This window comes from Chiloscyllium plagiosum, chromosome 17 (genome assembly GCF_004010195.1).
Source record: "Chiloscyllium plagiosum isolate BGI_BamShark_2017 chromosome 17, ASM401019v2, whole genome shotgun sequence".
In the NCBI taxonomy this organism is placed as follows: Eukaryota; Metazoa; Chordata; class Chondrichthyes; order Orectolobiformes; family Hemiscylliidae; genus Chiloscyllium; species Chiloscyllium plagiosum.
Genome location: NC_057726.1, coordinates 42,997,400 through 43,019,506, shown reverse-complemented (window position 1 = coordinate 43,019,506; position 22,107 = coordinate 42,997,400). Strand labels below are relative to the sequence as shown.

The following is a 22,107-nucleotide window of genomic DNA, read 5'->3' as shown; positions in this document are numbered from 1 at the left end:
ATCCACAATTCTTTCGGTTTTTATTTTGTCCAGCTATAACATCAGTTTGGATCATAACATAACTGATATTCACATGACAGTTAATCTTCTTTACTTATTTTTAACATTAACTAAATGCAAGAACATATCATTGGAGAATTAATTTTCATAAGAGAAACGTATCTACCTAGCTGTACATCTTCTATCCACAGAAGGGAGATCTTTCCGTGTGAAGTATTGTACAGCACTTTTCCTTCCCATGTGCCATCCCAATCACCTAAGACGTTATCCTGAAAACAGAAATATTAACATTTCAATAAAAGCAAAAGACTGTGGATGTTGGAGAAGCCATAGAAACGCAGGAAGTTTGGCAGCATCTGTGGAGAAAGAAATGGCATTAACATTCCGAGTCCAATAGGAATCTCCTTCAGAACTCGAAACATTAATTCTCTCTCTCTCTCCATTACAGTTAATATCTTAACAGTAAATTTTTATATTAAACAGCACTCTTGCATAGCTCAAGGGTTAAAAGCAATGCACAAGATTATATATTTTGAATTATTAATAAAATGTTATATACACATGCAGTTATGTTTTGGCCATGACTTTAAAAGATTACCCTTTTTTCCCCTCTTCCACCTGTACTCTTGGAGGATCGGTCTTCTCTCTAATTCTATTCCATTATTATTTTGCTATTCGTTCACTGGAGGTGGGCACTGTTGGATAGGCCAACATTTGTTGTCCATTTCAAACTGTGACCATGAAAGAATGGCAATATAATTCCAAGTCAGGATGGTGCACGGCTTAGAGGTGAACTTGCAGATAGTGATGTTCCCATGCATCTGGTGCACCTGTCCTTCTAGGCGGAAGTGGTTCTGGGTTTGAAGGTGTTGAAGAAGGTTCTTTGGCAACTTTCTGCAGCCTGTTGTAGATGGCACACATTGCTAATATTGTATATTTATGGTGGAGGGAATAAATGTCTAAGATAATGAATGGGGCCAAACAAGCAAGCTGATCTTTCCTCGATGGCGTTGTGCTTCTTGAATGTTGTTGGAAATGTAGAATCTTAGAAACCCTACAGTGTGGAAGGCGGCTAATTGGCCCATCGAATCCATACCAACCCTCCGCAAAGCGTCCTATGCCCATATTCTATCACTGTAACTCTGCATTCCTTGTGGCTAATATACCTAGCCTGCACATCCCTGCACACTATGGGCAGTTCAGCATGGACAATCCATCTGACCATCTTTAGATATGGGAGGAAACCCGAGCACCAAGAGGAAACCCATGCTGGGAGAATATCTGTGTGGGGTTTGCACAGAAGCCCAAAGTTGGAATCGAATAGTGGTGCTGTGAGTCGGCAATGCTAACCACTGAGTTATCATGTTGCCCTAAACTGTTCTCGGTTTGTCTCTTAATTCTCACAACTTTCAGTGCATTCCCCTCCTCTATCACTCCCTCACTAACATTCAAAGACTGGGTTTAGTGAAGTGGGAGTGGAGGTGTTATACAGAAGGAAAAAAAGTGCTGATTGAGTGACTCGTGGTTCAGTAATGGATTCAGCATTGCTTCAATTGAACTGAATCAAATCAAATTCAGCAACTCAATGCAAAGTAGTGAAAAATGCTGATAATATCAAACTGTAAACGACATGGAATTGAAAGAGGTGGCTCAAAAATTGGCGAATAAGTTGGACAAGCTATTTAAATAGGCAGACTAATGGCAAATAAAGTTCAATACATGCAAGTATAAAATGAACACTATGGAAAATTGAGTGACATGGATTGTGAATGATTCTGATATAATAAAGGACAAACCTAGGAATCCTGGGTGATTTGTCAATAAACAAGTCTACCAATCCATAGTAGCACACAAATCAGATATGAACTGCAATGTTAAAAACAATATAATACATATCACAGGAGGCAATAATCAAGCTTTACAGTACTGTACACTAGTCAGACTGCAACATGAATTTGCACCTAACTATGGCCGCCAAGCTGAAGCTCTGCAGGCACTACAGAGTTATGAGGTTTATCCTGATAGAGTTATCGGGAAGTGCTGGAGAGACTTGGACTTTTCAGTTTAGAAAGGAAGCATCTGAGAATGCATAATAGTGAAAGTAAATCAATGGATTCTTTTAAAAAATAATGAGATGTCAGAATTGGAAATGGGCAGTCTTTACCATCCTTCTGGATAGACGATCTAGTAATTAAAACTTTTATTTGCCTACAAGTAGACAATTTATAAAATCTAATACTCACATTTACGATCTCTCAAGTTATCAAACTATTTGTTAGAAGACCAGCAAACCAAGTTTTTCAGTTAAAGAGTTACACCAAACATCTTAACGCTTAACAGCTCAAAAATATCTTATTTTAGATTTAATTTAAGTTGCATCAAGAGGAACAAGAAAGTGGATGGTAACAATTTGTTTTCTTTCCACAAGATTAAAAGGGCTTGATTTACACCCAGGGCTCCTTACACTATCTCCAAATATGCCTATACCATGGCAAAGATACAATAAATTTGGGTGGCACGGTGGCTCAGTGGTTAGCACTGCTGCCTCACAGCGCCAGGGACCTGGGTTCAATTCCCACCTCAGGCAACTGTCTGTGCGGAGTTTGCACATTCTCCCAGTGTCTGCGTGGGTTTCCTCCGGGTGCTCCGGTTTCCTCCCACAGTCCAAAGGTTAGGTGAATTAGCCGTTCTAAATTGCCTGGAGGTGTTAGTCAGGGGAATGGGTCTGGGTGGGTTGCTCCTCGGAGGGTCGGTGCGGACTGGTTGGGCCGAAGGACCTGTTTTCACACTGTAGGGAATCTAATCTAATCTAAATCATTGTTGTCATAGATGGAATGCAACGCTTTGTATATACCGTGCATCACTGATATACTTGAGGGCAAACGAAGACAAGTTAAAAGTTTATTGGATGTTGGCATCCATTTGTTGAAAGGATCAAAGCGAGAAGAAATATTTATTAATGGAGAACTTTAACATAAATGCTTACCTCATTAGAGGTGTTCCTCAAAAAAAAAAGAAATATAGTATGTTTTCTCTGCAGAAGCTTGAACAGAGTTGTGAAACAGCGAACTGCTCTTCACTTCCAACCGTTTATTCCGATACAATTCATTTCTACTAACAACCCTTGAGCCCTCAGCCAAGTGAGTTTATGAATGGGCTCATTTGATAACATGGTTAAGTTCTTCTAGCTGAACAGTGGAGTGCTTCACAATTGGTGGCTGATCTCTATGTATCCAATGCTTCTAACATGAGATCACTCATCAGCAATCAGGAGCAAGGGAACCCAACTATTCTTCCTTTTTCATTGTGCAGGGCATGCTGAAGTCATTTGTTCTGATCTGTAACATTTGCTAATACCTTCTGAACACTGGAGAAAGGGACAGAACCTATGACAGACTGACTCTAACAGTACATTTGCATGCTTGTAAGATAGTCAGCATGATCAAGCACTAAATTCAAATATACACCATTATATTTTCCTCCCTGAAACAAGCAGCAGCAAAAATTTTAACAAAGAAGGAAAAGAGGAAGCATGCACACGACCCTCTTGCATACAAAACGTTGTGTTTAGTTGGATTCTCCCTTTTTCTTCACAGTTCCCATTTTCTTTGGGACATTCCTTCAAATTTATCTTCCCATCCAAACTGGTATTTTAAAATACTTCAAGAAACTTCAGTGAATATACATGGCTACCAAAGTTGCTACCACAAGACCATAAACAGCTTTCAAAGAGCAGGGAAGGAAAAAGGTTTTTAAAAATAATTTGTTGCATTGGTCAACATAGAATGCTTACAGTTGGCACCAGGCCATTTGGCCCATTGGATCCATAGCGATCCTCTGAAAACCCACTCCCCTTCCCTATCCCTGCATTTTCCATGGCTAATCTACCTCGTCTGCATATCTCTGGACTGAGAAAACCCACACAGACACAGGGAGATGAGGCCTGAAGGGTTACCGGACCCAAAACTTTAACTCTGATTTCTCTTCACAGATGCTGCCAGACCTGCTGAGTTTTACCAACAATTTCCTTTTTTGTCTTGACTTCCAGCATCTACAGTTCTTTGTTTTTTTTTAAATTGAGAGAAATACAGAGTTCAAAAGGATCCTACATCCCGAATCAAAAAGAAGGAAATACTGTTGAATCCTTGAAGACTTAGCCTTGCATGAACAGCATTTAAAAATGGAATGGAAATCTGCCATCCTTACCTGGTCTAGCCTACACATGACTCCACAGCAACTCTCAACTGCCTTCTAAATGGGCTAGCAAGCTACTCAGTTCAAACATAATTGGGGATGGACAATAAATGCTGACTTTGCCAACGACACCCAGTTATCATGAACAAATTTTAAAAAACGTTAAATTGATGCACCATTCGGCTCACCGGTTCCTAAAATTCAAAAACATTAGTTTATGTTCACCCTCAGAAACAGGCTACAACTAATTGTAAATATAGCAAAGTATATTCCACAGCAGAGACATAAAATGATAATCACTTATAAAAACTCACCATATCAACACCTAGAAAATAGCCATAGTCTTCTTTTCCTGACAGCAGGCCACAGAATACGACTGTTCCATACACAACTTCATCGTCAATCATGGTAGACACCCTCGAGTTAATTTCTATGGCAGACTTGTCACTATACAAAAACATTTCAGTATTGCCAGATTTGAGATCAGTGTCATCTTCCTCTTCAACAAGTTCTAGTTTGTCAAAAGGAACAAAAACTCCACAATCATCATCGCAGCGAAAGAGTTGCTTTCCTTTGTACGAGCCATCTGTATAGCCTTGACCCCTGCCTTCTTCCTGTTAAATAAGAGACATTAATGAGATAGGCTCCAACAGCAAGTAAATGGAGAACCAAAGCTGTTATATTAAAGAAACTGTTATCCATAAACAAATTACAATGATCCTGCTATAATAGGATGTACAGTGGCCTATAATTAAAACATTGAGGGAAAACAGTTGCTTGATTCAGTGTCACAATGTGAGAAAATAATTCTGCATTCCAAACAAGAGACTGCCCACCGTGATAAAAAATAATCAACACGTTCCAGGCATTGATGATGACTTTTAAAGCCAAGTGAGCTCACTTGGGAATGTCAGTTTTTACAACTTTTGACGCAACAAAAATCAACTGGTCTCTTCCCGGGGCGGCTCTCATTCATTTGAGATTAGCAGTTCAAACTTCCTTTATACCCAAGGTATTCATTTTTTTTGACAAGTTTACTGCTGACTTCTCCAAAATGGAAAGAAAGAAAGAAAATGTACCAAGTGTTTCTCAGTTCATGAGAGAGAAATGCACATGAGAAAGACAATACCCAGTTGAGATACCGCACGCATCTTAACATTACATACCTATATTTACTGGAGAGTATAATAGATTTCTGAACACAAGACATTCAGATCATTTAAAAAATATATGTAAAGACCTGAAAGTTGTAATATATGTTTCCTATTCATTCATGCATTTAGTGAAGATCCCCCAATTATGTTTTGCATTTAGCCCACAGAATATTTTAAGCAGTCCTAATATTTTGCCCTGGTTACACCTTTCAAAATGAATCTTTGAAGAGTGATCCTACATATGCAAAAAGTTCAAATATATGTCAACTACTTAGACAAGGATTTCAAAATGTACGGTAAAGATAAAGTAAAAATAGATTCTAAATTTCAAACAAGTTCACTTTTAAGGAAACGTGAAATTAGAGATTACAAATTAATTGGTGTGTAAAACGATGATATTGGGAGTCAGTAATCAGCGTAATAACCACATGCACTCTGTTCATCAGGAAATAGATCTGTGCATTGTGCTTTAAAAAAAATAGCTGTCAGAACCATTTGTTAGCTTCAGTAAAAACAAACAAGATGTGTTGCAGTAACAGAGGATCAGAATACAAATCAAGGTGAAAACAAGTTTAAGTACTGATTAGCCCACACATGGTGTGCTATATCACAATAACACAGCAAGAATAACATTGAGAAAAGAACAAAGTAACACTGACAGGATAATATACGTCAATATTTTGAGGGAAAGTCCAAAGAAGCTCCTTTTAAACACTGCACAAAAACACTTCCTCGATTCTAGGGGATTTTCAAGGTCATTTGATTTATTAATCGTATTACTTCCTAGGGAAGTATACATTGGAAATCAAGGTCTGTTCTGTCTAACCATGTTATCTTGATGCTTCAAAGAATGAGATGACAGACCACCCTAAAACAGTAACTAAAAAATTCTACAATTAAAATATATGGAATTATTTTGAGAACTTAATTCATGGAATATTTATATGGTATCGGAAGAAAATTGTATGTCATTGTTGTTGTGTCACCATAGTCATACCACACCAAAGGGGCTGCTCCCTTAGAGAGAAGCGACTGGTGGTGATTTAACCTGAAAGCTATCAGACCTCAGGCGAGGGAAGAGGCTGAGAAGGAGTGTACTTCGTGGTAACGTCAAACTGGCGATGGGAATTGAACCCATGCTGTTGGCATCACACACTGATCTGCAAACCAACAATCTAACAGATTAGCTAAACCGATTAATAGGAAAACTGAACTCACTATAACCAAATGCATGATGATTGAGAAAAAAAATTAATAAGTCATGTAAACAATGCCACAGAGCAAAGTCGCTAATGGTAACTTAAATAAGAGGAGAGCAATCTGCACAAAATCAAAATGTCGTCAGGACAACAGCAAAAATCAGCAAATGAAAATGGATTACAGTCAGAAAGCAATGGGAGAAATGGGTCTGCCTCTGGCAAACAATATTTAATATTAGTAGACAAAAGTTTTTTTTAGGTAGTACCAATGTCAAGCATTTATGCAAAACAAGATTTGTAGAAATATAAAAATAAAGAAAACTGCAGCAGAAGTAGGCTGTTCAGCCCTTTGAGCCTGCTCAGCCAACTCAGTACTATTCCCACTTTCTCCCCCAACACCCTCTGAATCCCTTTAGCAATAAAAACTATAACTAATTCTTTCTTAATAATATTCAAAAGTTTTGGCCTCAATTGCTTTCTGTTGAACTCTGAAGAAATTTCTGCTTATCTCAGTCGCAAATAGCCTACCCCATATCCTTAAGACTGTGACACTTGGCTCTCAAGCAAGAGAAAGACTTAGGATGTTTTAGTATGTGAATCTTTGACAAGGTTAGGTATTACAAAACTTAGGATAATTAAATACATAACCAAAAGAATTATGCCTCATTTGCATAAGAGTTTGGTTAGGCCTTGTGGAAAATGTGAGATAATTCAAAAAACTAGCATGCCTAAGTATTTAGCCCACCCAGTTTGCTGCACCATTTAAAACATTTATGGCTTATCTATTGGAGGCTTAGTCCCATTTTCATGCTACAAATCCCACTCCTATAATGGTCAAGAACTTTGCAGATCAAAAACAGTGTAACTTAAGTGTTGAATATATTCAATGACTCTCAGGAGGAGGGAATTCCAAAGGCTAACAATGCTTTGAGAGAAGTGATTCCTCTGCATTATTTGTAAACTGCATCCCCTAGATCCAGATTCCATGGGGAGAGAAGAGGTTGTCACCATCTTCCCAGCATCTATACAATCAAATTCCTCAGAATCGAATGTGTTTTAATAACATTACTTCATCCATATTCCAATGAGTACACCCAACTTGCTCAATGTTTCCACATAACTAAACCTAGTTATCTCAGGAATTCAGCTCATGAACTTTCTCTGAACTCCTTTCAATGCACGTTTGTCCCTTGTCAAGTATATACACTCATACACGGTACTCTCGGCGCAATCTCACCAATGCCATCTACAGTGAGAAGGTTTCCCTACCTTTATACTTCATCCCTCTTGCAATAAAAAGAGGAACATTGCCTGCTGTATCTTTCTTCTTGACCTTTTTACATACATGTATAGGGACACTCCAATAGCTCTGCAGAGCAGCATTCCACAGTTTTTCTCTGTTTAAGTATTATTCTGCTCTCCCTACAAAAGTGGACAAACTATTTCCTATATTATACTCCATATGCCAAATTTTAGCCTATTTAATCTGGTAAATCCCCACTGCACACTCTACAGCAAAAGCATCCTTCCTCAGCTGAGGAGACCAAATTCACACACAACATTCCAGGTTTGGCCTCACCAATGACATGTATAATTGCAGCAAGATATTCTTGTTCCTGTACTCGAATCCTCTTGCTACGAAGGCCAGCAAACAGTTTGCCTTCTCTACAGTCTGCTGCATCTACACACTGACTTTCAACGACTGGGGCACAAGGATACCCAAGACTTGTTGAACATCCCTTTTTGATTTACAGCCAAATATTAATCTGCCTTCCTACTTTTGCAACCAAAGTGGATAACCTCATATTCTTCATCTAAATTATGCTACACTTACCATGTAATTGCTTCACACTATCCAAATCACACAGCAACATCTATGTATCCTCCTCTCAGTGCATCCTTCCACTCAGTTTTGTCTCATCTGCAAATTGGGATATTACATTTAATTCCCACATCTAAAACATTAATGTTACTATGAATAGCTGGGATCCTCTTGCTGTATACTCCACAAGTCACTGCCTGCCATGCAAAAAGACCACTTATTCCTACTTTTGTTTCCTGTTTGCAAATCAACTATCTATCTTGATATTCTACTCCCAACCACGTGCTTTAATTTTATGTATTATTCTCATGTGGGACTTTGTCAATAACCTCCCAAAACTCCAAATAAGCCATTTTAGTAGTTACATTCATAAGGAATTCCAATAGATTTGTTAAGCATAACTTCCCTTTTTAATAAACCATACCAACAGTGTCGGATTCTACCACTGTTTTCTATGTGCTTTGCTATATAATCCTTGATAAACTGAAGTATCTTCCCCACTACTGGCATCAGACTCACTGGTCTATAATTCCCTATTTTCTTTTCATCACCCTTACGTAGTGGGGTTACATTAGCTATCCTCCAATCTGCAGGAACTGTTTCAAACTCTAAAGAATCTTGGAAGATGACCACCAACATACCCAGTAATTGCTCTGGGATATAGCTTATCAGACCCTGGCAATTTCAGCCTTCAATCTCACCAATTTCTCCAACACTATTTCTCTACTAATATAGATCTAAATGGTCTTGGTACTTTAAAAAAATTCATTGACAGAATGTGGGCATCACTGACCAGGCCAGCATTTATTGCCCATCCTTAATCGCTCAGAGGGCAGTCAAGTGTCAACCACATTGCTGTGGGTCTGGAGTTACATTTAGGCCAGACCAAATAAGGATGGCTGTTACCTTCCCTAAAAGACATTAGTGAACCAGATAGATTTTTCTCACAATTGACAGTGGTTATTAGACTGAGATCCAGACTTTTATTGAATTCAAACAGGAGTCCACAGAATATGACCCAGATCTCTGGATTAACAGTGTACTGATAATACCACAAGGACATCAATCTCCCAAAATTAAGTCCATACCATGGCCAGGATGGATTCCAAAGTTTTCACAAAGGCAGAAGTTAGGCTAACTAGCTTATCATTTCCTGTCTCTCTGCTTTCTTGAAGTGTTACATTTGCAATTTTTTTCAATCCTTTCCAGAATAGAGGGCATTTTGAAAGATTATAATCAATGTGTCCATAATTTCTGCAGCTACTTCCTTTACGACACTGTGGCCAGTTTTGACCCACTTATTGCGAATAATGTAGAAATCTTTGAAGAGGTACAGAGAAAGAATACCAAACTGACACCCAGTTTAAAAATCCATAATTCCCAAAACAGAAATTAAAATGTGATTTTTATTTTACTCTTTAAATAATATCAGTAAAAAATTTTGACAATCAACATTTCATGTGAATCAGACAACAGACACTGACCAACCTGCTTTCTATTTCCAGCATTTTCTGTTTTTAGTTTATACTAGATATTGGCACCAGATTTTGACCCCATCTGGCCTCCACCCTCTATTTTTCAAGTTTATTTATTCCCCATTTCCTTTCAACTTTGCCCCTCAATTTGTAAAACCACTAAAGGCTGCAGCAATATTTTATAAAATGGTGACTGGTTTGTGGCTGTGTTACCAACATCTGAAAATACTCCTACATAATTGTCAGCTGACTAAACAGGCAGACATACTATGCTAAAATACAGCAAAAATATGAACATAGGAAGTGAAGACATTTGCTGTCAACAATCCTCAATCTGAAATGCTGCTATTGATACAAGATCTATTGTTTTGTGTTGTTCTATGCTCCTAAGTCAGAACATATGTGAGGTATACAGCAGAAAAATATAGTTTTTCACAATACAGCAATATAGATTGTAAGGTGTGCTGGAATTAAGAATCAAGCAAATTAAAAATGCCTGAACTTGTGATGATACTATAGTTTTAAAAGGTGTATTTTGCCCTGTTTGAACAGGTGTAGAACTATCTATTTGGTTCCAATAAAGTAAACGGCTTATGAGGCCTTGAGGTTTCATTTAAAAGTTGGAACAATAAAAGCAGCCTGCAAGGGTGGAGTCAAACTCTCCCAAAGCCAGGATATTTAACTTTTGTTTGTCCGTAGCTGTTGCTGAGATCTTGAAGCTGGATGTGGAAGTTACAGTATGTCTCTGTCTCTTAGTTAAACCATCTATTATTCTCTTAAATGTTCCAATAGAGTCAATTATCCAACTCCTTTCTTTTGTTGTATTTTAACTCTAACGTATGAATAAAGAGGTTTTTTGATTCAAATCTGGTAGTTTGACCAATCGATTTTCATCCAGATCGCAATGCCCAATTCTTGCCTTTAAAAGAAGAAAATGTTATGGTCTAGGATATCATCTTAATATATTTTGAGGGTTTGGTCCTGTCCATAACACTCTCAATGTTCTTATGGTTATTTTTAATTCACAAATGAGATGAATGTATTTGACATGAAAATTATGTAGGTCAAGTACTTCATTTAAAAAAAAATCAAAAAACCTTCAATTATCAATTGTGGATCTTAGCAGGACTTATACACTTAATGGTAAGGTCCTAGGGAGTATTGCTGAACAAAGAGACCTTGGAGCTTAGGTTCATTGCTCCTTGAAAGTGGAGTGACAGATAGGATAATGAAGAAGTCATTTGGTATGCTTTCCTTTATTGGTCAGAGTATTGAGTAGAGGAGGGGGGAGGGCAATTTGCAGCTGTACAGAACATTGGTTAGGCCACTTTTGGAATATTGCATGTAATTCTGGTCTCCTTCCTATCGGAAGCATGCTGTGAAACTTGAAAGCGTTCGGAACTGATTGACAGGGATATTTCCAGGGTTGGAGGATTTGAGCTATAGGGAGTGGTTGAATAGGCGAGGGCTGTTTTCTCTGGAGCAGAGGCTGAGGGGTGACCTTATAGAGGTTTATAAAATCATGAGGAGCATGAATAGGATAAACAGACAAAGTCTCTTCCCTGGTGTGGGGGAGTCCAGAACTAGAGGGCATAAAGTTTAGAGCGAGAGGGGAAAAATACAAAAGAGACCTAATGGCAACGGTTTCATGCAAAGGGTGGTACATGTATGGAATATGCTGCCAAAGGAAGTGGAGGAGGCTAGTACAATAGCAACAGGAAAAAAAAAAGACATCTGGATGGATATATGAATAGGAAGGGTTTGGAGGGATTTGGGCCAGGTCCTGGCAGGTGAGACTAAATTGGGTGGGCTATCTGGTCGGCATGGACAAGTTGGACTAAAGGGTCAGTTTCTGTGCTGTACATCTCTATGACTCTATACTTGGCCCTCATAGCAAAATCAACCTTCTGTCATGTCAGTATGCTCACCAAATTACGATTATAGCCATCATGACACATCATCTTACATAATAATATTACTGTTATTTCTTCCAAAACTGAAGACAGACAAAGAGGGCCACAAAAAGACTGAGTGGGGTGGGGGGGTGGGCTGAGTGCAGATAGAGAACACCAGACAGGGTAAATGAAAGAGAGAAGGCGAGCACGCGCACGAGAGAGAGTAGGTAAGCACACGCGAGAGTGTAAGTACAAAAACAAACAAGAGATCTTCAAAACAGCCATGAGTTAAAAATGACAAGACGCCCACCAAGTAGAACTTGCAACAAATGACAGCTATCTCAAAAGAAAACACTAGCTTCAATTTATTTGAAGAAAAGACTTGAGTAGTTCACTACATTCTTAATTTCCTCCATTCAGGATTATTTCTGATGGGTGCTGAACACCAACCATCAGCATATTCCATTGGACTACACAGAACAAAAACAAACTGTTAGCTTTTTTCAGAGCAGGTATGCAGGATAGTTTTTTTTAAATACAGAAGAGGAGTCAGTTTAAGTATTGTGGATTCTAAATTACTGAATACTTTAATTAAACGGGAAAGATAAAGCTCTTACACCCCTCCATTTTATATTCTACAATCATTTATCTTACTAAACAGAAGAAACAGAAAATAATTCAAGTACTTACCAGTAATTCCACTCCAAAACACAATTCACATAGCAACTTGTTCTGTAACAACGATCCCTTGAATCGTATAATACCAGGCAGTTTTTCTCCTCCAGCCCTCAGCTGAACTTTAACGTTTGAATTGTAATCGATTTGGAGTGCTTCCTGCAGTTTTGGCTTGTTTTTGGACAGAGCATGCCTCTCCTCAGGGGTTGAAACAGCAAAAAGTAGTTCAGCCACTCTTCCCTCAATTTCTTGCAAATCTTTTTCTTCAACATGTATGATGTTATATGGCTGTTCTAAGCATTGCACAGTAACAACCCCTCTTTTATTTTTGTTACTATGAATGTTTGGTAGTTGAGGACCACGATCCTGAAGCATTAATATGCTGCCTCTTACTAGTCTTAATGGCATTTGAGTATGTTTATTAATTGCATTACACTCTTGAGCAACCAAATAATACTTAGGTTCATCCCGAAGCATCACGCTGGATTTCTCTTTGTTCCATGTAGCAGAATTCAACATGATGTAGGTTTTATCTCAAAACGTGATTATTGTATCTCAAAAGTTAACTTATTGTTATCACTGTATAGGCCATGAAAGACATCTACTTTCCATTCTGCTGAACATAATTAATAAATTTTGCAGGTAAAGAGCAGTTGTCACTGGATCATTGTAAACTGGATATCTGGAAAGGGAAATATGAGTATTTTAATAATATTCCAACTATTTTATGACATTTTTGTTTTGACAAAATACAAAAGAAAGGATGAATCATATATACAACTTATTAAGCAAAAATTTAATTACATTTGTTTTAAGTGTAATCTACAGGCAAATATTCCCTTCAGTTATAGTATGAATAATCGAGAGGTCTGGAATATTGATTCCAAAACAATTTAAATACTATCGTGCCAGCTAAAGGAATATACATTTAGTTAATGCAGAGCCTCAGCCCTGACACCCCATGAAAAATTGAGGGCGCTCAGGGGTGCAGTTGACTTCCAGACAGAGACCGCTCTGTCCAGAACCTGACATTGACACCCTTTCGTACCCCACAATCTCAGCTGTCTCAAAACTCCATGTCTTTCAGAAGGGCCTGGTGGCATTCACAAATGGATTGCTGCTGCATACTCTCCACTTCCTCACATTTGTCCACCAGTCAGACACATCTTGGTGTAATGTTTTAGCCTCTGGCAGCTGAGATTCCCAGTGGAAAGACTCCATAAAGGGGCTCTTCTGTTTTCCATAAGTGTGGCGCTGGAAAAGCACAGCAAGTTAGGAGCAACCGAGGAGCAGGAGAGTCGATGTTTCGGGCGTAGGCCCTGCATCAGGAATGTGAAACGGGAAGGGGACTGAGAGATAACTAGGATGGTGGGGATGGAGCTGGGGTTGGGGGGGGGTGGGGGGCATGGGAGGAATTAGTTGGGAACGCAATAGGTGGGCATAGGTGGAGGGTACTAGTCTAGTATTGGTTGGGAGACTGGAGTGGATAGGTGGGAAGGAAGACAGACAGGCAGGACTGGTCATGGGGGCAGTTCCAAGTTGTAGGGTTGGATCTGGAATGAGGTGGGGGGGAGGGGAGATTTGGAAGTTTCCCAAACCCACAACCAACTACCATTCAGAAGAACAAGGACAATTTATACATCAGAACAAAATAACATGCAAGTTTTCCTCTAAGACACCCACCATACAGTCTTGGAAATATATCAGCATTGTTTGATCAAGATTCTGGAACATCCTCCCTAACAACATTATGGGAGCACTTATACCAAATGAAGGCAGCTCACCACTTACTTATCCACTGCAATCAGGAATGGCATTAAATGCTGTCCCAGCCAGCAGAGCCCATATTCCATGAATTTATAACCAAAACTGTTGAATAGAACTGATATTTGTGCCTAGTTAAATAAGTGCATTTACAAAAATGCTTTGAGGCAGAACTCCAACATTATAGTTGAAGTCAATTAAATAGTCAAGTGTAAATCATACTGAAGATCTGTCTATAAGATACTGAAAACACTGTACCCTTGGACAGTAAGAACACTCATTCTGCTGCAGCTATAACAGCAGCTTCAGACAGAAATTCAAGCACAATACTCAATCAAATTCCTGAATGCCAACTTAGAATAAGGGAGAATGTTTTTGTTAAATCTATTGAAAATGTCCTCTGGTGTTAATTAACTCGCAATCCAGTTTTTTAGGTGGAGTAGAGGTACTGTGTAAAATACTGATGGAAAATTCTGCAGATGTTGAATGCAATGAGCAAGTGGTGAAGAGACAGTTTCGCAGGAGGAATGGATAAGGGAGGGGAGAGGAAGGCATGGAGGTATCCTTCAGGAGGTGATGTAAATGGCAGCGAATGATCCTTTAAATGCAAAGGCCAGTGGGATGGAAAGTGAAGATGGGGGAATCCCTATTGTTGCTCCGACAGAGAGAGGGGAAAATCTGAGGGCAAAAGTGTCAAGCACCGCAGGGGGAATTTATGGTTGATGGAAAAGGAAGAGATGTCAGAAGCTCCCTCTCATAACAGATGCAACAGAGCAACTGAAAGAATAGCTGGTGTTCTTAAATGAAGCAGGGTGCGAGGAAGTATAGTCCAGGCAACTATAGCAGTCAGTGGGTTGGTAAAGACATTAGTTTTGCCATTCTGTTCTAAAGGAGCATCATATTGGAACTAAATATTAACCTGATTTCTTTTGCTGTTTTGGGTCCAGCAGTCAAAAGCAGAAGGGCAGTGTGAACTGGCTGCTCCCCTACTCTCATTAGCATTCCCACTACCTAAGGTTTCAACAGTATCATAACCTCCCAACTCCCAGCTGTGGCTTATCTTTACACCTCACAATACTCCATCTGGTCATTCTGGAAAGAATGACAATATAATTCCAAGCAAGATGGTGGGTGGCTTAAAGGAAAATTAAGGTGATGGTGTTCCTTTGCACATGCTCCCTTGTCCAGGTGGTACAGAGCTGTTGAGGGAGGTTTGGTGAGTTGCTACATTGCAAGTTCTGCATATTAAACACTGCTGCCATTCTGCACAGCTGGTGGTGGAGGGAATGAATGCGTGAGGTGGTTAGTGCAACATGGAAATCTGCCAGGGTTGTCCTCTGCAAGACTAACCCCTCAGGATGAAAAGATCACCTCTTGGAGAAGTAATTTTTTTTTAAAAGGCAACGTTTCCTCGAGTGACTCAGTACGTAAATGCACCATGTGCTTCAGTGCTTCCTGCTTCAAAGCAAAGTTTCCAATCTACAGCGAAAACTAGCTCAACCAGTGCCAGGAATGCACAGAATGGTTTCAGTATATCCAAGCTGAAGACTGGAAAATAATAGGGAGATATTCCTCCGCCCACCCCTCCGTTTCGTGTTACTATCGGATTCTGACAGCGTCAACCTCAGCCCTGAAGCCCCAACAGCCAGGGATGGTCTCCGCGTTCCCGCAGGGAGGAGGCAACCCGCATCTTCAACTGCGGTAATGGAAAATAATATATTTACATATAACCATCAGGAAGACCGGGCGTCGGGTGTCCAGCGGCACAAATCACGACTTGGGTCGAGGTGATCGTCGTCAGCAGCAGCAGCCGCCCCGGGGCCAGCTCCTCTGACACTGCAGCTGCCAGGAGAGACCCTTGTCACTGACGGGACGGGAGGCCGGGCATGGCCTGGTCGGGCCAGGGACCCCCTTCCCCCCACTCGCCGGCCCATCTCAGTCACTCACACACACACACAGTCTTTCACTTACAGAGCCGGCGGTCCTCTGCTCTGCCTTTCAGGACTTGGCGACAGGACAACGAATCGAAGCGGATCCCAGATTTTAACGGAAACAACAGCAACCCGGAGCCGATGTAAATAAAAGAACATTCCCGAGCGCACCTCACCGCGCGACAACACAGCCCGCGCCAAGTCCCGCCCCCTTCCCCCGTGATCAACCGGCGCGAGCCTCCAGCTGCTATTGGCCGAACCGCCATCCCACGACCGTCCAATCGGGAACAGGCCCTGTCTACACTCCCCATCCATGGTTGGTTAGTAGAAGTGGCAATCATTGACGTCTACACGCATCCGCGGCTTGGTTTTCTGACGGGGGAGTTGGGGGTAGGGACTGGGCATGCGCACAGTGCGGTCCGGCTGCCGGGGAGGGGGCGCGGTCTGAGTGACAGCGCGTTCCCAGGCATTTTGGAACAATCGCTTCCGCCTCGTGCCAGCAGCAAATGGCAAATTGGTGCAGAGTTATTGACAGGATGGTGTGCAAGAGAAAATCAGATCACCAACTGAATGGTTATTGTTTTGAAACCCATGTTAAAGATTCACCCTGTATTTGAACCATGAACATTATTGCCAAACCACAATTACTCTATCGCTTTCCTGTTAATATTTCCACACGATTATTATTTCCATGCAAAACGTTCGAGATAGGCAATGAAATGTTGGCTAAGGCAGCGAAGCCCATATCCCACGAATGAGCAACAATAAATAAAATGTCCCAACACTTAACTCCACTTCCACCAGGACAAGTGTGACGTTCTTCTGGTTTACGGCTATTTCTGGACTTTTTTTTACATCTTCTGTAGTGAAGATTTAGAGGGAAAATGTTTGTCGATGTCATCTTTAATTGCTGTGGGCCTGGAGTCACATGTCGGGCAGATCAGGTGAGGGTACAAATTTCTTATCTTAAAAGACATGAACCGATCTACTCAGTTATGCTTCTGGATGATCCTTTCAAAGTCACTACTACTTGGACTAACTCTTTATTTCCTGACTTTTATGAAATTATAGTCACGTTTTATCAGATGACCTGCTAAGATTTAAATGTTTAAAGGGGTTGAACTGGCTCCTTAAGAATTCTAGATCATCTCTCCATAGATGCTGCCAGACAGAACTTTGTTTCTAATTAAGATCTCCGCCATTGCTGTATTTTGTCTTTGTACATCTATAGAATATAGAACAATACAGCACAGAACTGGCCCTTCGGCCCACGATGTTGTGCCGAACATTTGTCCTAGCTTAAGCACCTATACATGTACCTATCCAATTGCCGCTTAAAGGTCACCAATGATTCTGACTCTGCCACTCCCACAGGCAGCGCATTCCATGCCCCCACCACTCTCTGGGTAAAGAATCTAGCCCTGACATCCCCCATATACCTTCCACCCTTCACCTTAAATTTATATCCCCTTGTAACACTCTGTTGTACCCGGGGAAAAAGTCTCTGACTGTCTACTCTATCTATTCCCCGATCATCTTAGAAACCTCTCTCAAGTCACCCCTCATCCTTCGCCGTTCCAATGAGAAAAGGCCTAGCACTCTCAACCTATCCTCGTACGACCTATTCTCCATTCCAGGCAACATCCTGGTAAATCTCCTCTGCACCTTCTCCAAAGCTTCCACATCTTTCTTAAAGTGAGGCGACCAGAACTGGACACAGTACTCCAAATGTGGCCTTACCAAGGTCCTATACAGCTGCAACATCACCTCACGACTCTTGAATTCAATCCCTCTGCTAAGACACCATAGGCCTTCTTGCAAGCTCTATCCACCTGAGTGTCAACTTTCAAAGATCTATGAACATAGACCCCAAGATCCCTCTGCTCCTCCACCTTACTAAGAACCCTACCGTTAACCCTGTATTCCGCATTCTTATTTGTCCTTCCAAAATGGACAACCGCACACTTGACAGGGTTGAACTCCATCTGCCACTCCTCAGCCCAGCTCTGCATCATATCTAAGTCCCTTTGCAGCCGACAACAGCTCTCCTCACTATCCACAACTCCACCAATCTGACCCACCCTTTGACTCCCTCTTCTGTCATTAATAAAAATTACAAACAGCAGAGGACCCAGAGCTGATCCTGCGAAATCTATGTTTATACATTTTTAAAAAAAAATCCTAATTCTCACAAAATCCTTTGTTCCCCATAATGGTTTTGAGTTTCTGTTGGAAGAGATTCTGAGATATAGGATTGTCATGCATTTGGAGAGATAAGGATTGATTAGGGATAGTCAGCAAGGCTTTGTGTGTGGTATCTCATAAACTTGATTGAGTTTTTTGACGACATAACCAAAAGGATTGATGAGGGCAGAGCAGTAGACGTTGTCTACATGAACTTCGGTAAAGCCTTCGATAAGGTTCTGTACAGTAGACTGTTTAGTAAAGTTAGATCACGTTGGATTCATGGAGAGCTTGACAATTGAATACAAAATTGTCTTGATGGTAGGGAACAGAAGGTGGAAGTAAAGGCTTTTTTTTGAAACTAGAGGCTTATGACCAGCAGTGTTCTGCAGGGATCAGTGCTGAGTCCACTTTTACGTATCATTTATATAAACAATTTGGATGAGAACTTTGGAGTCGTAGTTAGTACGTTTGCAGATTCCACCAAAAATTGGTGGTGTAGTAGACATTGAAGAAGGTTATTTAAGGTTACAAAAAAATCTTGATCAAATGAACCAATGGGTTGAAGAGTGGCAGATGGAGTTTAATTTGGATAAAAGCATGGTATTCGGGTACATATTCTTTGACATTTGCGTCACAGCTAGACAGGGTGATTAAGAAGACATTTAGCATGCTTGCCTTCTTTGCTCAGACCACTGAGTACAGGAGTTGAATGTCACATTGAGGTTTTACAGCATGTTGGTGATACCACTTCTGGAATTCTCATCCTGCTATAGTAAGGGTACTATTAAATTGGAGAGGAGTCAGAAAAGATTTACCAGGATGCTGTCAGAACTGGAGGGTTTGAGTTATAAGAATAGGTTGTGACTTTTTTCACTGGAGCTTAGGAGGATGACAGGTGAATTTATTGAGGTCTATAAAATCATGAGGGGCATAGATAAGGTGAATAGCAAGGGTCTTTTTTCCCTAGGGTGGGGGAGATCAAAAGTAGGGGGCATATTTTTAAAAGGGACCTGAGGGGCAACTTTTTCACACAGAAGCTGGTTCATATGTGGAATGAATTGTCAGAGGGAGTAGTAGATGCAGGTACAGTTACAACACTTAAAAGACATTTGTATACTTATGTGAATAGGAAAAGTTTGAAGAGATATGGAACAAATGCAGGTAAATGGGACTAGTTTAGTTTGGAAAATTTGGTCGGCATGGAAGAGTTAAACTGAAGTGTCTACTTCCACGCTGTATGACTCTACACCACAAACTGCATAGTTGCCAAACATCCTTGAGTCCAAAGTGACACGACAATTTGAAAATTATATTGGAGATGTGGATTCAAGTTAATAAACATTCAACCAACATAATGTCGGATATTTTGCAGCAGCAACTTGCTATTGGGTTCCTAACATTTTTTGAAGGAAGTTTAAAGGTGTAAATTGATGTGGACCAAGTTGTAAATCTGAAAATAGTGTTGTTAATTCCAAGATGGCGACAGAATAGGAGTGCAACATGTGGTCTCTTCAGCCCAGGAGCCCAGAGCTTGTCTACTCCGTCTGCTTATTTCTCTCTCTCTCTCTCTGCTTTTCTTTTAAATGTTTCTATTTATATTGGTACCTTATCTTTTTTTAATGACTTCAGTGTAAGGTGTCTTCTCCCAATCCAGCTGTCTGGAATGGCGGTATAGGCCTGGCTTGCTGGTCTCGTCCAGGACAGGCATTCTCTGCTTGGCATGGCAGTCTTGTCCGGGTATGGACGTTTCATCCTGGCATAGAGGTCTTCTTAAGGAGCTTTCATGTATTCCAACAGCCCAGCATGAAGATCTAGTCCTGGTGCGGGGGTCTCCTCTTGGCAGGGAGGTTTGTCCGCTTTGAAAGTGGTTTCTGGGTCTTCCAGTGGCCTGGCAGAGAGAGCTTGGCTCAGTTTTCCTGCATACCCCAAATCCAGGAGCTGTTCATTGAACTCTTATAAATTTTTATTTTTTTGTTCTTATTTATGACTCCTGTCATTAATTAGGTGGAGAAAGTGAGGTCTGCAGATGCTGGAGTTCAGAGATGGAAATGTGTTGCTGGAAAAGCGCCAGGCAGCATCTAGGGAACAGGAGAATCGACGTTTCGGGCATTAGCCCTTCTTCAGGAATTAATTTAGGTGCATTGTTATAGCAACTTATAAAACCTTTCTCTGTACTTTTTGTAAAAATACATGTGACAATAAATTGCTATTCTATTCTTATTTTTTTGTTCTTATTTATGACTCCTGTCATTAATTTAGGTGCATTGTTATAGCAACTTATAAAACCTTTCTCTGTACTTTTTGTAAAAATACATGTGACAATAAATTGCTATTCTATTCTAATTAGTTGTCAGTGTCATATGAAATGCGAGTTACTTGATGGTCTATTGTGCTTACTTTAGGACTTACTATTAACTATTTCAGGGAAGATTAACTATTTAACATTAAATACTTCATCCTACCATTGAAAGAAGTAATCACTTATCATATTTTTAGTCAAAAACACAAATAAAAATAAAGTTAAGATTATACAAATGGATAATGTGTATTTCTCTAGGGAGAATATCAAAAATGATGGTAATTATCAAGATATCATCAAAAGTCTTGAGTATAGTATTTATGTTCACAAATCTTACTTCATTGTGTCATGAATTAATTAACAGTTTATGATAGCATTTCCACCATAGTTTAGAAATTGCAGTGGAAGTATAATTTATTTGCTGTTATGTTCCTATTGTGATTTGTCTCAAATTCCAGATATTGGATATATTTAAAAAATAGTGGTGTGAAATGTAAGAAAAGAAGCACAACCTCGTTTCAGCATTCTCTTGAGAAAAGGTAAGAGGTTAATAGAGGTCAACAATTCTCTCTGCTACAGAGATTGACTGGCATTTGCGTTTTTGAATTTTAGGGCTTTATGATCCAGGACAGATCATAAGTCTGTTCTCTCTACAAATATCAAATCAGGTGAGTACAAAATAGATGAACAGAAAAAAGCTGATACACCATGAGGCTTGAACGTTATGACTGCACAAACTAGCTTACCCCGCTTACTCAAGGAACAACTGGTCAGGATGGAAAATGCTGGGAGTGGTGGGGAGGAGGGCGGGGCGGGGGGGAGTGGGGGAAAGGTAATAAGATATGCTTTTGATGTTGAACCATAAGTTGTGGTGCATTTGAGCATTTTGTAAGGCATTTTTTAATCAATTTCCTGTATGGAAATTGATCATTTTCAAGTATTTATATTTCTTTTATTGACTACTGTTTGTGTGATATGTTGTCAATAGCTTACATATATGATTACGTAAAATGAGTTTATTTGTCCTTACAAATCATAACAATAAACTTTTTTTAGATTACTTCCAGTGTGGAAACAGACCCTTCGGCCTAACAAGTCCACACCGACCCTCCGAAGAGCAACCCACCCAGACCCATTCCCCTGCATTTTACCCCTTCACTTAACACTAAGGACAATTTAGCATGGCCAATTCAACTAACCTGTACATATTTGGAATGTGGGAGGAAACCAGAGCATCCGGAGGAAACCCACACAGACACTGGGAGAATGTGCAAACTCCACACAGACAATTGCCCGAGGCAGGAATTGAACCTAGGTTCCTGGCATTGTGAGGCAGCAGTGCTAACCACTGTGCCACCATGCCGCCCAACAGCAAAGAAAGTTAGTTTGTGTAAAAATTCCAGTGGTCATGTTTAAAGGAGGATGTGCTAGAGGAAATAAGAAATACATATCTATAAATATACCTCTGGATTAGTCTGGAAAGTTTCAGTTCCATAATAAATCCATGTGCAT

The 22,107-nt window shown here is 40.1% G+C and overlaps 1 protein-coding gene across 1 annotated transcript in view; it reads right to left on the bottom strand.

Moving 5' to 3' along the window:
* cylda (cylindromatosis (turban tumor syndrome), a) overlaps positions 1 to 16,282 on the bottom strand; it is a 65,739-nt gene extending 49,457 nt beyond the window's left edge. Inside the window, exons 1-4 of the mRNA XM_043706967.1 lie at positions 16,150 to 16,282; positions 12,430 to 13,096; positions 4,509 to 4,808; positions 167 to 269 (exon numbers count right to left, since the gene is read on the bottom strand). Coding sequence (XP_043562902.1) covers positions 167 to 269; positions 4,509 to 4,808; positions 12,430 to 12,933 — 907 coding nt within the window. The 5' untranslated portion in view covers positions 12,934 to 13,096; positions 16,150 to 16,282. The remainder of the gene's footprint in view (positions 1 to 166; positions 270 to 4,508; positions 4,809 to 12,429; positions 13,097 to 16,149) is intronic.
* Positions 16,283 to 22,107: the final 5,825 nt, after the last annotated feature.